Here is a 15464-nt window from a genome sequence, read left to right as displayed (position 1 = left end):
GGTGAACAATACTGTAGGTGGGGCTGTTGGTGCAGAGGGTCTGGGGGTCCTGCCCCAGAAAATCGCTTTCATTTCGTAGCTGTGATTTCCTGCGTTCTGGTGCATTTTAGGGTGACCAGCTGGAGATCCTAAATCATTCACAATGATCAATTTGTGTGTGTAAATTTTAATGTTCATACAGACCCACACACTCTCTCTCACACACACACACACACAGACACAAACACACACACCACACACTAATGATTTGTAAGTCTGTTGTTGTTTACTGTAATTTCTCGGTTTTGTTACGATGACCCACATCCATGTGATGACCCGTTCTGAGCACATGTGACGTCACTTCCGCCGCTGCATGTAAACAAAGCGGAGTCTGGCTGCTGTGTTTCAGATGTAGACAGACTGAGTTAAAGCGGAGAAACGGACGTTAAAGTTCGGTTAGTTCGGACAGCTGGAAGTCTGAGAGATGGAGCTCAGCTCCGATTGAACTGGGAACAGCAACATGTCGATGGAGGACCCGTTCTTCGTCGTTAAAGGGTCAGCTAACATGCTAATGATAACAGCAGTCTAACTGTCCTCACGGTGATAACAGAGCTAATGCTGACAGCAGGCTAACTCTTCTCACCGTGATAACAGAGCTAATGCTGACAGCAGGCTAACTCTTCTCACCGTGATAACAGAGCTAATGCTAACAGCATGCTAACTCTTCTCACCGTGATAACAGAGCTAATGCTGACAGCAGGCTAACTCTTCTCACCGTGATAACAGAGCTAATGCTAACAGCATGCTAACTCTTCTCACCGTGATAACAGAACTAATGCTAACAGCATGCTAACTCTTCTCACCGTCATAACAGAGCTAATGCTAACAGCATGCTAACTCTTCTCACCGTGATAACAGAACTAATGCTAACAGCATGCTAACTCTTCTCACCGTCATAACAGAGCTAATGCTAACAGCATGCTAACTCTTCTCACCGTGATAACAGAACTAATGCTAACAGCATGCTAACTCTTCTCACCGTCATAACAGAGCTAATGCTAACAGCATGCTAACTCTTCTCACCGTGATAATAGAGCTAATGCTAACAGCATGCTAACTCTTCTCACCGTCATAACAGAGCTAATGCTAACAGCATGCTAACTCTTCTCACCGTCATAACAGAGCTAATGCTAACAGCATGCTAACTCTTCTCACCGTGATAATAGAGCTAATGCTAACAGCAGGCTAACTCTTCTCACCGTGATAACAGAACTAATGCTAACAGCATGCTAACTCTTCTCACCGTGATAACAGAGCTAATACTAACGGCTTTTGTTAGCCTGCGGGACCTGTTAGCCAAAGGCTAAGTGATTTCACCCCAGAGACAGAAGCCAGTTTAACTTTATATAAAACTTTATATTAGCAGCAGATGAGCAGCTAGCTAACCGCTGTGCTACCGGGAATTTCCCTCTTTGATTGGCGCATAAACACGTTAACCATGCATGTGAAATAAACAATAAATACGGAAACAAATATATACCAACATTAGAAAGAATAGGCTGACTTGGCTGCAGAGAATATATAGCATGTGCATGGATGGTTTATGAATATAAACAAACAATAAATGTAAGTGTACAGAAAAAAATATTGAAATGAGTTTACAGTTGGATTATTGACGGTTTATCAGGAAGACTGCAGATGTTATCATATATTAGTTATCAGTATCTCTGGTTAGTATCTGGATAAATATACATATATATATCTGGTTGTGTTTTGCAGCGAGGTGCAGAAGGCAGTAAATGCGGCGCAGAGCCTCCACCAGCGATGGAGCGAGCTGCTGCAGGAAGGGGGAGGAGCCTCCAAGGAGGAAATGGACTGGACGACCAATGAGCTGAGGAACAGTTTACGGTCCATCGAGTGGGACCTGGAGGACCTCGACGAGACCATCAATATCCTCACCGTTAAACTTCATATTAGCATTATATTAGCATTTACACAGCCACGTGTGTTTTATTCTGAGCCTTTAAAGATAAACGTGTTCCTTAACTGCCAGTGAACGCATCGTTGAGTCCAACCCGAAGAAGTTCAACCTGGACGCAGCCGAGCTGTCGAAGAGGAAAGCTTTCATCACAAGCACCAGACACACCGTCAAGGTACATGTCCCCTAACTTCCCTTAAATTCAACATCAAGGTACATGTCCCCTAACTTCCCTTAAATTCAACATCAAGGTACATGTCCCCTAACATCCCTTAAATTCAACATCAAGGTACATGTCCCCTAACTTCCCTTAAATTCAACATCAAGGTACATGTCCCCTAACATCCCTTAAATTCAACATCAAGGTACATGTCCCCTAACATCCCTTAAATTCAACATCAAGGTACATGTCCCCTAACTTCCCTTAAATTCAACATCAAGGTACATGTCCCCTAACATCCCTTAAATTCAACATCAAGGTACATGTCCCCTAACTTCCCTTAAATTCAACATCAAGGTACATTTCCCCTAACATCCCTTAAATTCAACATCAAGGTACATTACGCTTCACCTAAACGCTCCGTCAAGGTACGCTTCCCCTAAACGCACCGTCAAGGCTTCTCCTAAACGCACCGTGAAGGTACGCTTCCCCTAAACGCACCGTCAAGGCTTCTCCTAAACGCACCGTGAAGGTACGCTTCCCCTAAACGCACCGTCAAGGCTTCTCCTAAACGCACCATGAAGGTACCTGTCTCCTGAACGCACCGTCAAGGCTTCTCCTAAACGCACCGTGAAGGTACGCTTCCCCTAAACGCACCGTCAAGGCTTCTCCTAAACGCACCATGAAGGTACCTGTCTCCTGAACGCACCGTCTTCTGCAGACATCCACAGTGACTTCAGTCAACATTAAACAACTTTGCTGCTATTGATCTGCTATTGGCCGGTTTGGTTTTAAGCAATCTCATTGGCCACTGACTGTCTCTGTCTCTCTTGAAGGAAATGAAAGAGCAGATGTCGAGTCCAACGGCTGCTTCGGTTGACAGAAATAACAAACAGGTACCTGAACCTGATCTCATCTCTAATTAAAGGTCACATCTTAAGCTTGTCTGTGTTATTTACAATGTTATAATGTTGGAAATACATGTTAAAACTTTAAATAATGAGCTGAAACGTTCAGTTTTCAACTGTTATGCTGGCCTTCTATGATTGGTCATCTGCTCCAGGTTGTTGTTTTTTAGCCATTGATGTGTTAGCATCGTCCCAGATAGCTACATGCTAATATTTGTCTTTTAGCCATTGATGTGTTAGCATTGTCCCAGGTAGCTACATGCTAATAGTTGTCTTTTAGCCATTGCTGTGTTAGCGTCGTCCCAGGTAGCTACATGCTAACAGCTGTTTTTTACCCATTGCTGTGTTAGCGTCGTCGCAGGTAGCTACATGCTAATAGTTGTTTTTTTAGCCATTGCTGTGTTAGCGTCGTCCCAGGTAGCTACATGCTAATAGTTGTTTTTTAGCCATTGCTGTGTTAGCGTCGTCCCAGGTAGCTACATGCTAATAGTTGTTTTTTAGCCATTGCTGTGGTAGCGTTGTCCCAGGTAGCTACGTGCTAACAGCTATTTTTAGCCATTGCTGTGTTAGCGTCGTCCCAGGTAGCTACATGCTAATAGTTGGTTTTTAGCCATTGCTGTGTTAGCGTCGTCCCAGGTAGCTACATGCTAACAGCAATAGCCCGTTGGGGCCACATTACTCCTGAAACATGTTCTCTACGTAGTATTTGGTTTAAAAGCCTTTATTTGCTGCTGTATTCTGTTAGTGTCAACTTCTAACTAAAGTGGCTACGTGCTAACTGCAGTGGGTGTGTGTGTGTGGGTCTCTCTGCGTGTGTGTGTGTTTGTGTGTGTGCCTCTCTGTCTGTGTGTGTCTGTGTGTTGTCCAGGCTCTGCTGGGCGCCCGCGGAGCTCAGGGTCCGAGCTGGCAGGCCGGTCCTGATAAATACAGCCGACTGGACCGCCAGCTGCAGAGCGCCAACTCTCAGTTCATAGAGGAGCAGCAGGTCCAGCAGCAGGTACACAGCACTGGTGGTCCAAACAGGACACAGGACACATAGAGACACAATTCTTGGACAGAACCAAACTCAGCCACTGCCGGAAAGGACACAGACTTACAGAGACACAGATATTCAGAGACACAGATATTCAGAGTCACTGATGCAGATGTACAGAGACACTGATGCAGATATTCAGAGACACTGATGCAGACGTACAGAGACACTAATGCAGACGTACAGAGACACTGATGCAGACGTACAGAGACACTGATGCAGACGTACAGAGACACTGATGCAGACGTACAGAGACACTGATGCAGACGTACAGAGACACTGATGCAGACGTACAGAGACACTGATGCAGACGTACAGAGACACTGATGCAGACGTACAGAGACACTGATGCAGATGTAGACACTGATGCAGACGTACAGAGACACTGATCCAGACGTACAGAGACACTGATGCAGACGTACAGAGACACTGATGCAGACGTACAGAGACACTGATGCAGACGTACAGAGACACTGATGCAGACGTACAGAGACACTGATGCAGACGTACAGAGACACTGATGCAGACGTACAGAGACACTGATGCAGACGTACAGAGACACTGATGCAGATGTAGACACTGATGCAGACGTACAGAGACACTGATCCAGACGTACAGAGACACTGATGCAGACGTACAGAGACACTGATGCAGACGTACAGAGACACTGATGCAGACGTACAGAGACACTGATGCAGACGTACAGAGACACTGATGCAGACGTACAGAGACACTGATGCAGACGTACAGAGACACTGATGCAGACGTACAGAGACACTGATGCAGACGTACAGAGACACTGATGCAGACGTACAGAGACACTGATGCAGACGTACAGAGACACTGATGCAGACGTACAGAGACACTGATGCAGACGTACAGAGACACTGATGCAGACGTACAGAGACACTGATGCAGATGTACAGAGACACTGATGCAGACGTACAGAGACACTGATGCAGACGTACAGAGACACTGATGCAGATGTACAGAGACACTGATGCAGATGTACAGAGACACTGATGCAGACGTACAGAGACACTGATGCAGACGTACAGAGACACTGATGCAGACGTACAGAGACACTGATGCAGACGTACAGAGACACTGATGCAGACGTACAGAGACACTGATGCAGACGTACAGAGACACTGATGCAGACGTACAGAGACACTGATGCAGACGTACAGAGACACTGATGCAGATGTAGACACTGATGCAGACGTACAGAGACACTGATCCAGACGTACAGAGACACTGATGCAGATGTACAGAGACACTGATGCAGATGTACAGAGACACTGATGCAGACGTACAGAGACACTGATGCAGACGTACAGAGACACTGATGCAGACGTACAGAGACACGATGCAGACGTACAGAGACACTGATGCAGACGTACAGAGACACTGATGCAGACGTACAGAGACACTGATGCAGATGTAGACACTGATGCAGACGTACAGAGACACTGATCCAGACGTACAGAGACACTGATGCAGATGTACAGAGACACTGATGCAGATGTACAGAGACACTGATGCAGACGTACAGAGACACTGATACAGACGTACAGAGACACTGATGCAGACGTACAGAGACACTGATGCAGACGTACAGAGACACTGATGCAGATGTACAGAGACACTGATGCAGATGTACAGAGACACTGATGCAGACGTACAGAGACACTGATGCAGACGTACAGAGACACTGATGCAGACGTACAGAGACACTGATGCAGACGTACAGAGACACTGATGCAGACGTACAGAGACACTGATGCAGATGTACAGAGACACTGATGCAGACGTACAGAGACACTGATGCAGACGTACAGAGACACTGATGCAGACGTACAGAGACACTGATGCAGACGTACAGAGACACTGATAGCAGTTTGTTTAATGGCAATTATAGTAACATTAGCGACAATTCAAAGGAAGCCTATAATGTGTTTGTGTGTGTCTGTGTGTGTGTGCGCCTCTCTGTGGGTGTGTCTGTCTGTCTGTCTGTCTGTGTGGGTGTGTGTCTGTGTGTCTCTCTCTCTCTCTCTCTCTCTCTCTCTCTGTCTGTATGTGTGTGTGTGTGTGTGTGTGTGTGTGTGTGTCTTTATGTGTGTGTCTCTCTCTCTCTCTGTCTGTATGTGTGTGTGTGTGTGTGTGCGTGTGTGTGTGTCTCTGTGTGTGTGTGTGTGTGTGTGTGTCTTTATGTGTGTGTCTTTCTCTCTCTCTGTCTATGTGTGTGTGTCTCTCTCTGTCTCTGTCTGTGTGTGGGTGTGTGTGTGTGTTTTACCAGCTGATTGCAGAGCAGCAGGATGAACAGCTGGAACTCGTGTCGGGAACAATCGGAGTCCTGAAGAACATGTCTGAGAGGATCGGCATGGAGCTGGATGAACAGGCAGTGTAAGAATATATATAAAATATACTGTATACATCAACATATATATCAGTAATGTATATGAACAGGCAGTGTAAGAATATATATAAAATATACTGTATACATCAACATATATATCAGTAATGTATATGAACAGGCAGTGTAAGAATATATATAAAATATACTGTATACATCAACATATATATCAGTAATGTATATGAACAGGCAGTGTAAGAATATATATAAAATATACTGTATACATCAACATATATATCAGTAATGTATATGAACAGGCAGTGTAAGAATATATATAAAATATACTGTATACATCAATATATATATCAGTAATGTATATGAACAGGCAGTGTAAGAATATATATAAAATATACTGTATACATCAACATATATATCAGTAATGTAAGGCAAGGCAGCTTTATCTGTAGAGCACATTTCAGCAACAGGGCGATTCAAAGTGCTTTACACAAAATCAGTTAAACAGATAAAACACAAGTACAAACAGTTAAAAGTCATAAGCATTAAAAATCAATAAGACACATGAATAGACAGTTAAAAACAAAATAGAAACATTAGGACACATAACACACAAGAATAAAAGTTACAGTGCAGCATAAGAAATTTAAAGAAATGAGCATTAATTTAAAGAAAGGCAGCATCAAAAAGAAAGGTCTTCAGCCTTGATTTAAAGAACAGAGTAGCAGCGGATCTGCAGGTTTCTGGGAGTTTGTTCCAGATATGAGGAGCATAGAAACTGAAAGCTGCTTCACCCTGTTTAGTTCTGACTCTGGGGACAGAAAGTAGACCTGTCCCAGATGACCTGAGAGGTCTGGGGGGGTCATAGTGTAGTAGCAGATCAGAAATGTATTTTGGACCTAAACCGTGAAGGGATTTATAAACTAGCAAGAGTACTTTGAAATCAATTCTTTGAGACACAGGAAGCCAGTGTAAAGACTTCAGAACTGGAGTGATGTGATCCAGTCTCCTGGTCTTAGTGAGGACTGGAGTGATGTGATCCAGTCTCTTGGTCTAAGTGAGAACTGGAGTGATGTGATCCAGTCTCTTGGTCTTAGTGAGGACTGGAGTAATGTGATCCAGTCTCTTGGTCTTAGTGAGGACTGGAGGGATGTGATCCAGTCTCCTGGTCTTAGTGAGGACCCGAGCAGCAGCGTTCTGAATCAGCTGCAGCTGTCTGATTGATTTTTTAGGGAGACCTGTAAAGACCCCGTTACAGTAGTCCAGTCTACTGAAGATGAAAGCATGGACCAGTTTTTCCAAGTCCTGTTGACACATAAGTCCTCTAACCCTTGATATATTCTTAAGGTGATAGTAGGCTGACTTTGTAATTGTCTTAATGTGGCTGTTAAAGTTCAGGTCTGAGTCCATGACTACACCCAGATTTCTGGCTTTGTCTGTTGTTTTTAACATTGTTGTTTTTAACGTTGTTGTTTGAAGCTGAGCGCAGACTTTTAATCGTTCCTCTTTTTTTCCAAAAACAACTACCTCAGTTTTTCCTTCATTTAATTTCAGAAAGTTCTGGCACATCCAGCCGTTAATTTGTTCGATGCACTTAGTCAGGTTTTGTACTGGACTATAGTCCCTTGGCGATAAGGTTATGTAAATTTGTGTGTCATCCGCATAACTATGGTAACTTATTAATGTATATGAACAGGCAGTGTAAGAATATATATAAAATATACTGTATACATCAACATATATATCAGTAATGTATATGAACAGGCAGTGTAAGAATATATATAAAATATACTGTATACATCAACATATATATCAGTAATGTATATGAACAGGCAGTGTAAGAATATATATAAAATATACTGTATACATCAACATATATATCAGTAATGTATATGAACAGGCAGTGTAAGAATATATATAAAATATACTGTATACATCAACATATATATCAGTAATGTGTATGAACAGGCAGTGTAAGAATATATATAAAATATACTGTATACATCAACATATATATCAGTAATGTATATGAACAGGCAGTGTAAGAATATACATTGACTTCCAGTTGATTCCCGGTTGATTCCCGGGTGATTCCCGGGTGATTCCTGGGTGATTCCTGGGTGATTCCCGGTTGATACCCGGTTGATACCCGGTTGATACCCGGTTGATTCCTGGTTGATTCCCGGGTGATTCCTGGTTGATTCCCGGTTGATTCCCGGGTTATTCCTGGTTGATTCCCGGGTGATTCCCAGGTGATTCCCGGTTGATTCCCAGGTGATTCCTGGTTGATTCCAGGGTGATTCCTGGTTGATTCCCGGGTTGATTCCCGGGTTATTCCTGGTTGATTCCCAGGTGATTCCTGTTTGATTCCCTGGTTTATTCCCAGGTGATTCCTGGTTGATTCCCAGGTGATTCCCGGGTGATTCCTGGTTGATTCCTGGTTGATTCCCAGGTGATTCCTGGTTGATTCCCGGGTGATTCCTGGTTGATTCCCAGGTTATTCCTGGTTGATTCCCGGGTGATTCCTGGTTGATTCCCGGGTGATTCCCAGGTGATTCCTGGTTGATTCCCAGGTGATTCCTGGTTGATTCCCGGGTGATTCCTGGTTGATTCCCGGGTGATTCCTGGTTGATTCCCAGGTTATTCCTGGTTGATTCCCGGGTGATTCCTGGTTGATTCCCAGGTTATTCCTGGTTGATTCCCGGGTGATTCCTGGTTGATTCCCGGGTGATTCCCAGGTGATTCCTGGTTGATTCCCAGGTGATTCCTGGTTGATTCCCGGGTGATTCCTGGTTGATTCCTGGGTGATTCCCGGGTGATTCCCGGGTGATTCCTGTTTGATTCCCAGGTGATTCCTGTTTGATTCCCAGGTGATTCCTGGATGATACCCGGGTTATTTCTGGTTGATTCCCGATGATTCCTGTTTGATTCCCTGGTTGATTCCCAGGTGATTCCTGGTTGATTCCCAGGTGATTCCTGGTTGATACCCGGGTTATTTCTGGTTGATTCCCGGGTGATTCCTGTTTGATTCCCTGGTTTATTCCCAGGTGATTCCTGGTTGATTCCCAGGTGATTCCTGGTTGATTCCCGGGTGATTCCTGTTTGATTCCCTGGTTGATTCCCAGGTGATTCCTGGTTAATTCACGGGTGATTCCTGGTTGATTCCTGGGTGATTCCTGGTTGATTCCCAGGTGATTCCTGGTTGATTCACGGGTGATTCCTGGTTGATTCCCAGGTGATTCCTGGTTGATTCCTGGGTGATTCCTGGTTGATTCCTGTCCAGGTGTGTTACGTATCTTTGTGTTTTCCCTGCAGGATGTTGGATGACTTCACTCAAGAGGTGGACAACACTCAGTCTAAGATGGACACCGTCATGAAGAAACTGGCCAAAGTGTCTCACATGACCAGCGGTAAACTGTCCAGCAACACACACACACACACACACACACCCCACTGCAGTAGTGAAAGAAATTCAATTTTATTCAACTTTATTTACACCCAACAATTAGAGTACCCAACAATTCTAGTAATTCCCCCAAGAGCATTTAGTGTGACAGAGGTGAGGAAAAGTCCTACTAGGGAGAAACCTGCGTCAGACCCAGGCTGTTGGTGGGCGGACGGTGCCGGTTGGGGGGGTGATGAACAGCGACAAACACAGTCACAATAAAGAAAATGGAACAGTGACTAAAATTAGTAGTTGTAGTAGTTCATGGCATAGCAGGCCATTACTGGGAGTTGCAGGACATAGCAGGGTGCAGCAGGGTGTACCGGGTGGCTGTGGGTCCTTAAAAAGTCACTTTTCCTAAAAATAAGGCCTTGAAATTTATTAAATTGTCTCAAATTCAGAAATTGGATAGGTCTTAAATATGTTTGTGTCATGTCACGGCAAAAATGCGTAGCAGGGCGTAGCAGGACGTAGCAGGAGATAGCAGGGTGTAGCAAGGCATAGCAGGGTGTAGCAAGGCATAGCAGGGTGTAGAAGGACATAGCATGGTGTAGCAGGGCGTAGCAGGACATAGCAGGGCGTAGAAGGACATAGCAGGGTGTAATAGGACATAGCAGGGTGTCGCAAGGCATAGCAGGGTGTAACAAGGCATAGCAGGGTGTAGCAAGGCATAGCAGGGTGTAGAAGGACATAGCATGGGGTAGCAGGGCGTAGCAGGACATAGCAGGGTGTAATAGGACATAGCAGGGTGTAGCAGGACATAGCAGGGTGTAATAGGACATAGCAGGGTGTAATAGGACATAGCAGGGCGTAGCAGGACATAGCAGGGTGTAATAGGACATAGCAGGGTGTCGCAAGGCATAGCAGGGTGTAACAAGGCATAGCCCGATGTAGCAGGACATAGCAGGGTGGCGACAGCTGCAGCCATGATTTAAATGCCAGTAGCAGTTCTGGGTCCAGGGAATACCCCCCAGAGAGAGTTCTGGGTCCAGGGAATACCCCCCAGAGAGAGTTCTGGGTCCAGGGAATACCACAAACCTGCAGTTCATCGGGTCATCAGCGCCTTCTGTCACTGTCTCACACTTTTCCTCCAGGTGTCCTCACCACTGTAGCACTAAATGGTTGAATTACTGGAACTGGGACTACAGCCTCGGACTGTAGTTAATTACAGACAGTAATAGGTACAGACAGTAATAGTTAGTTACAGACAGTAATAGTTAGTTACAGACAGTAATAGTTAGTTACAGACAGTTATAGATACAGACAGTAATAGGTACAGACAGTAATAGGTACAGACAGTAATAGTTAGTTACAGACAGTAATAGTTAGTTACAGACAGTAATAGTTAGTTACAGACAGTAATAGGTACAGACAGTAATAGGTACAGACAGTAATAGATACAGACAGTAATAGATACAGACAGTAATAGGTACAGACAGTAATAGGTACAGACAGTAATAGGTACAGACAGTAATAGTTAGTTACAGACAGTAATAGATACAGACAGTAATAGATACAGACAGTAATAGTTAGTTACAGACAGTAATAGGTACAGACAGTAATAGATACAGACAGTAATAGATACAGACAGTAATAGTTAGTTACAGACAGTAATAGGTACAGACAGTAATAGATACAGACAGTAATAGGTACAGACAGTAATAGTTAGTTACAGACAGTAATAGTTAGTTACAGACAGTAATAGATACAGACAGTAATAGATACAGACAGTAATAGTTAGTTACAGACAGTAATAGATACAGACAGTAATAGATACAGACAGTAATAGTTAGTTACAGACAGTAATAGGTACAGACAGTAATAGATACAGACAGTAATAGATACAGACAGTAATAGTTAGTTACAGACAGTAATAGATACAGACAGTAATAGGTACAGACAGTAATAGGTACAGACAGTAATAGTTAGTTACAGACAGTAATAGTTAGTTACAGACAGTAATAGGTACAGACAGTAATAGATACAGACAGTAAAAGTTAGTTACAGACAGTAATAGATACAGACAGTAAAAGGTACAGACAGTAATAGTTAGTTACAGACAGTAATAGGTACAGACAGTAATAGGTACAGACAGTTATAGGTACAGACAGTAATAGGTACAGACAGTAATAGTTAGTTACAGACAGTAATAGGTACAGACAGTAATAGGTACAGACAGTTATAGGTACAGACAGTAATAGGTACAGACAGTAATAGATACAGACAGTAATAGATACAGACAGTAATAGGTACAGACAGTAATAGATACAGACAGTAATAGATACAGACAGTAATAGTTAGTTACAGACAGTAATAGATACAGACAGTAATAGATACAGACAGTAATAGGTACAGACAGTAATAGTTAGTTACAGACAGTAATAGTTACAGACAGTAATAGTTAGTTACAGACAGTAATAGATACAGACAGTAATAGGTACAGACAGTAATAGTTAGTTACAGACAGTAATAGATACAGACAGTAATAGATACAGACAGTAATAGGTACAGACAGTAATAGATACAGACAGTAATAGGTACAGACAGTAATAGATACAGACAGTAATAGGTACAGACAGTAATAGGTACAGACAGTAATAGGTACAGACAGTAATAGTTAGGTACAGACAGTAATAGATACAGACAGTAATAGGTACAGACAGTAATAGTTAGTTACAGACAGTAATAGTTAGTTACAGACAGTACTAGATACAGACAGTAATAGATACAGACAGTAATAGGTACAGACAGTAATAGGTACAGACAGTAATAGTTAGTTACAGACAGTAATAGATACAGACAGTAATAGATACAGACAGTAATAGATACAGACAGTAATAGGTACAGACAGTAATAGGTACAGACAGTAATAGGTACAGACAGTAATAGGTACAGACAGTAATAGGTACAGACAGTAATAGTTAGTTACAGACAGTAATAGATACAGACATTATGAGTTATTTAATGACGAATGATTTGATGATATGTAACAGTGTGTCTCAACAGATCGTCGTCAGTGGTGCGCTATCGGCGTGTTGCTCGCAATCCTCTTCGTAGTCCTCCTCCTCTTCTTCATCCTCTGATGCCTCCAGTCTGCAGAGAACTCGTCTTACACCTTAAACCTGTGTCTCATGGAATATCCTGGACTATATCAGACTCTACTGGACTCTGCTGGACTTTACTGGACTCTACTGCATTCTACTGGACTCTACTGAACTCTGCTTGACTCTGCTGGGCTCTACTGGACTCTAACAGACTCCGCAGGACTTTACTGGACTCTACTGGACTCTACCAGATTCTGCAGAACTCTATCGGACTCTACTGGACTCTGCGGGACTCTACCGGACTCTAACAGACTCTGCAGGACTCTACTGTACTCTGCAGGACTCCACTGGACGCTACTGGAATCTGCAGGACTCTACTGGACTCTAGAGACTGAAAGGCACTTTTTTTTTGGTTCTTTAAATGTTTGTAGGTCAAACAGGTGAAACATTTTGATATTTTATGTTTGTTTTATTTAAAGGGCTGAAAACATAAAAATGACCATTTACAGTCCAGTTCATCTCTAATTAATCTCTAATTAATCTCCAATTCATCTCCAGTTCATCTATAATTAATCTCCAGTTCATCTCTAATTAATCTCTAATTAATCTCCAATTCATCTCCAGTTCATCTCTAATTAATCTCCAGTTCATCTCCAGTTCATCTCTAATTAATCTCCAGTTCATCTCCAGTTCATCTCTAATTAATCTCCAGTTCATCTCTAATTAATCTCCAGTTCATCTCCAGTTCATCTCTAATTAATCTCCAGTTCATCTCTAATTAATCTCCAGTTCATCTCTAATTCATCTCCAGTTCATCTCTAATTCATCTCCAGTTCATCTCCAGTTCATCTCCAGTTCATCTCTAATTAATCTCCAGTTCATCTCTAATTAATCTCCAGTTCATCTCTAATCAATCTCCAGTTTATCTCCAGTTCATCTCTAATTAATCTCCAGTTCATCTCTAATCAATCTCCAGTTCATCTCCAGTTCATCTCTAATTAATCTCCAGTTCATCTCTAATTAATCTCCAGTTCATCTCCAGTTCATCTCTAATCAATCTCCAGTTTATCTCCAGTTCATCTCTAATTAATCTCCAGTTCATCTCCAGTTCATCTCTAATCAATCTCCAGTTCATCTCTAATTAATCTCCAGTTCATCTCCAGTTCATCTCTAATTAATCTCCAGTTCATCTCTAATTAATCTCCAGTTCATCTCTAATTAATCTCCAGTTCATCTCTAATTCATCTCCAGTTCATCTCTAATTCATCTCCAGTTCATCTCTAATTAATCTCCAGTTCATCTCCAGTTCATCTCTAATTAATCTCCAGTTCATCTCTAATTAATCTCCAGTTTATCTCCAGTTCATCTCTAATTAATCTCCAGTTCATCTCTAATCAATCTCCAGTTCATCTCCAGTTCATCTCTAATTAATCTCCAGTTCATCTCTAATTAATCTCCAGTTCATCTCCAGTTCATCTCCAGTTCATCTCCAGTTCATCTCCAATTCATCTCCAGTTCATCTCCAGTTCATCTCCACTATCTCTATTACCTTGAGTGTAACTTTAAATCTGGTTTAATTTCAAGTTTAGTGCAATTGTGACTTCATCTTTTCCCCATTTAACTCGGTTTAACTCGGTTTAACTCGGTTTAACTCTAAGCTTAACTACAGTGTTTCTCCAGGTTAATGGTTTAATCCCAGTTTAACACCAGTATATCTCTGGTCTGGAGTTTATGAAAATAATGTAACAACACTAAACTTCCTGTTTTTGTTTACAGTTTTTGTGTTTTTTGTTTCACTGACTGAATCTTTTTCTCATGTTTTATGTTTATTGCTGTATCCTTGAACGGTTTATTTACTACGTATGTTTTGTTTCCTTTAATTCTGCAGTGTTATTAATAGTGAACTTTGTTAAACGGCTCATTTCCTGCTGCAGCTTCACAATAAAAGCTTGTTTCTCTGGAAGGCTTTTATTGTGAAGTGCAGTCCTTAAGGTTAGCGAGCGAAGTAACTGTTTATAGGAATTTTTGAAGTCATGTGACAGTCGAAGCAGCCAATCAGCCCAAACCATCAGATTTTCATTTCGCGTGGTGGTGAACTCTCATGTCTGTTTCCTGTTCCTGTTAACAAAATAAAAGCAGTTCAGAAGTAAAAGTCATTAAAACAGAATTTATAAAAGTTTAACTGTTAATAAATTCATCCAGTAATTTCACAACATAAGTCAGTATTTTATGCATTTTTAACTTTTAACATAATATTTTGTTATTCAGCAGATTTTCACTAATGATAGAGAAAGCTTTTCTGGTTCAACTGAAACTGAAATTACAGAAATGTTCCGTGTTTCCTTTCAGAACAACACGGAACCCTGAAATATTAATAATACTAAGACTAATAATGGTAATTATGTTAATAATAAACACTGTAAAGGTTGCTGACTCATCATGAATCCGAGCAGCAGAACAGATCACTGAAATACTGTTGAAGGCCTTTTGTGTGAAGTTAAACTGTTATTATGGTTGTTATGGTTGTTATGGTTATTATGGTTATT

General features: G+C 42.1%; 1 protein-coding gene across 1 annotated transcript; it reads left to right on the top strand.

Annotated features, from left to right (window-relative positions):
• The first annotated feature begins 320 nt into the window (after nucleotides 1-320).
• On the top strand, nucleotides 321-15064 carry stx6 (syntaxin 6). Its single transcript, XM_032507744.1, has 8 exons — nucleotides 321-534; nucleotides 1759-1928; nucleotides 2038-2132; nucleotides 2954-3013; nucleotides 3894-4022; nucleotides 6358-6464; nucleotides 9745-9839; nucleotides 12881-15064. Exons 1-8 carry the CDS (start codon nucleotides 500-502, stop codon nucleotides 12955-12957), a joined length of 768 nt encoding a protein of 255 aa, XP_032363635.1. The 5' UTR covers nucleotides 321-499; the 3' UTR covers nucleotides 12958-15064.
• Nucleotides 15065-15464: the final 400 nt, after the last annotated feature.

The sequence above is a fragment of the Etheostoma spectabile genome, unplaced genomic scaffold (assembly GCF_008692095.1).
Source record: "Etheostoma spectabile isolate EspeVRDwgs_2016 unplaced genomic scaffold, UIUC_Espe_1.0 scaffold00004243, whole genome shotgun sequence".
NCBI classification, from domain to species: domain Eukaryota; kingdom Metazoa; phylum Chordata; class Actinopteri; order Perciformes; family Percidae; genus Etheostoma; species Etheostoma spectabile.
The sequence above is the reverse complement of the archived record's forward strand: the minus strand, read 5'-3'. Positions and strand labels throughout refer to the sequence as shown.

Coding starts and splice junctions, on each gene's coding strand:
- stx6 (XM_032507744.1), top strand. CDS start 500: ATGTCGATGGAGGACCCGTTCTTCGTCGTTAAAGG. Junction 3,014..3,893: donor TTGACAGAAATAACAAACAG/GTACCTGAACCT, acceptor TGTGTTGTCCAG/GCTCTGCTGGGCGCCCGCGG. Junction 6,465..9,744: donor GAGCTGGATGAACAGGCAGT/GTAAGAATATAT, acceptor TTTTCCCTGCAG/GATGTTGGATGACTTCACTC.